This window comes from Penaeus japonicus, unplaced genomic scaffold, assembly GCF_977035675.1.
Source record: "Penaeus japonicus unplaced genomic scaffold, GWHDUDI00000001_assembly GWHDUDI00000011, whole genome shotgun sequence".
NCBI lineage: Eukaryota > Metazoa > Arthropoda > Malacostraca > Decapoda > Penaeidae > Penaeus > Penaeus japonicus.
In genome coordinates, this window is record NW_028234413.1 from 25,725,178 (window position 1) to 25,727,677 (window position 2,500).

General features: G+C 45.5%; 1 protein-coding gene across 5 annotated transcripts in view; it reads left to right on the forward strand.

Annotated features, from left to right (window-relative positions):
* The window catches only part of LOC122263687 (uncharacterized), a 65,353-nt gene that overhangs the window by 25,353 nt on the left and 37,500 nt on the right, over positions 1-2,500 (forward strand). For 3 of the 5 annotated variants that reach the window (XM_086541770.1, XM_086541769.1, XM_043032276.2), the window contains exon 2: positions 1,126-2,120. The exons of 1 other annotated variant lie outside the window; for it this stretch is intronic. In XM_086541770.1, coding sequence (XP_086397896.1) covers positions 1,474-2,120 — 647 coding nt within the window. In that variant the 5' untranslated portion in view covers positions 1,126-1,473. Of the gene's footprint in view, positions 1-1,101; positions 2,121-2,500 lie in introns of all 5 variants that reach the window. One more of the 5 variants, XM_043032277.2, reaches the window with a different exon arrangement.

The window sequence follows — 2,500 nt, forward strand, 5'->3', positions numbered from 1 at the left end:
CTTACGCAAACATATACACACATATGTAAACAAACAAGCAGGTAAACTTCCACACGCACCTCTAGATGATTCCGCTATCTTCGCATTTCCTTCTCTTATCAAAGAAGCAACGGCCCTCGGCCTTTGTTTCTTGCGTGTCTTTATGGTCATTATCATTCTTCTCTTCCCTCTCTTGTGTAGACACGAAAAAATAGTGGTGATATTTAGAAAATTTGATAGAAAGGATTAAATAGACAATAATTAGATATAAGGAGATTAACATTGGAAATGGATATTTTCATCTTGAACCGTGATTCAAGAGAATAAAGAGGATTCTTAGACTAGTGCTAAGTTCGAGATAAGAGGAGCCAGGGTATTCTTTGCGGCGGGCCCTGGTGTTTAAATGACCACGTTACTTACCTGTAGTAAATTGCTAAGATTGCGTTATAATCGTAATGTATAATGTCAATGGATTCAAGAATTTATGTTCTTGTCCGTTTTCTCTATTTCTGTTATTCATTTATTTTTTTTTTCTACTCATTCATTTCATTTTTCACTTATGATTACTCGATTAGGTGACACGGTTTCCCTGGTGGCCTGTTTTTTTACGGTCCTTTTACAACCAACTTTACCCTTAAATCCCCACGCCTTCTTTGAACTTTATCCCCAGCCCGTCTTTCCGAGCTGACGGCAACATCGGCTTGAATTGACTTTCCTATATGCCATGCTCTGACTTGGCGCAAGCTGTACCTAGAAAAACAAAAGATAAAAGAGAGATTTCGTTTGTTTTGTGAGCGTCGCGTGCTGGAGAAATAAGAAATAAAAGCTCCGCGCAGCCGAGATTGCAGGCGAAGCTAGGTCGCGGGGGTGGGGGTGAGGGCACCGAGGGGGGAGGTGGATCTTCGTGTGAAGATGATTCCGTGAGCGCTTCTGTCCGTTCTCTCTCTCTCTCTCTCTCTCTCTCTCTCTCTCTCTCTCTCTCTCTCTGTCTGTCTCCTCTCTCTTTTTCTATTTCTTTTAGGGGCCAACTTTTTGTTCTGTACAATTGCATTGTGGGAAATATGAATGACCTTGATTTTGAATCAAAAGGCATGCTCATATATGGATTTTTTTTTTTCTAAGTCTTAACAAAATCTGTCATAAAAGGTATCAGAGAAACAGGACGAAATAAAACACTTAAGTGACACCCCTCCAGTGGAAATTAAAAGGAAGAGAATGCAGACATCCGTCCCTTCTTGAGACGGTTGACCTGCAGATAGAAAAAATAGACATGATCTTCCATCGCCTTCCGGAGTGAAGACTTTAGTGAAGTCTTTTCTATGGGTGAAATATAGTGCCTTAAGAACAGTCGTTTGTGCCAACATTTAGCAAATATTTATCGAAGGTAGTAAATGCAGTGTCGGACTTTTTTTCTTGTTTGTTCGTTGACGAAACTAAGAAAAAAGAGCATTTGGATTTCTCGGGATGAGCAAGCTGTGGCCCTGACAGGTGTGGATGAAGATCGGGGCCAAGTTGAAGGCTTTGTTGTTGGCACATAGCAGCCTCAGGCACCGCAGTAATCAGCACCAACACAGCACTCCCCTCGTCAGCACCGTCAGCGCCACCACTACTACGACTACTGTCACATCCGTTTCGCACACCGCAATGCCCCGAGACCGCCCCCCGCTGGCCAGTAAGTCCATGCTGGATTTGTCTGGCCGCAAGATATCCGACGCCAGCGAGCCCCGCCTGCGACCCGCCATCTCCGTTCTGGACGTCGGTGGCAAGCCCGAGCTCCGCCGCCGCCCCCGCTCAGAGGGTAGCTATGGCCCGACATCGTCTCGGCATGACCGACCCGTGTCCCGACCGAAGCGGTACTCAAGCATCTCATGGGCGGAGGAAGTCCTTGAACACCCGGACGAGATGATTCAGGAGGAGGAGCCCCTCGGCTCGCTGCGGCACTCCAGCAGTTCCACGACGTCTCCGCCTGCCACGCCTGCAGCTACTTCCTCCAGCGCGGTGAGGGCGGCTCCTGAGATGTTTCTAAACGGCTTCGGTGTCGCTCAGAGTCAGTCCATGATGTTGCTACCGAGACCCCCCACGACAAGCAACACCTCGGACGATGAGCCGAAGGGATTTCGGAAGAAATCTTCCAGTGCCTTGTGAGTTCAATTTTATACGTATGATTAAATAATCATAGTGTTTATGCGTACAGTATGTTGAAAGGGTAAATACTTTTTTAATTAGCGGAAAGTTTCGTTCAAATGGACCATTAGTGTCAGACAGTTCTCTTCATTCTATTGTAAAATATTAAGTTATTTCAAAGTTTGTCTGTCCTGTCAGAAATGTCGCGAAAGATACTCTGTTTTCACAACACAACAGCATTCCTGACAGCGTATTAGAGCACTTTGAACTTTGGAAATCATTGCTAATTCATCGTATCCTGCGAATGTTTAGATTGACAGTGTTGCATGATTGCACACAAGGTCAGCCATACCGCCGGCTTAACCTTGTAACTTGACCTTGTTCCGTCCGTCGTTTG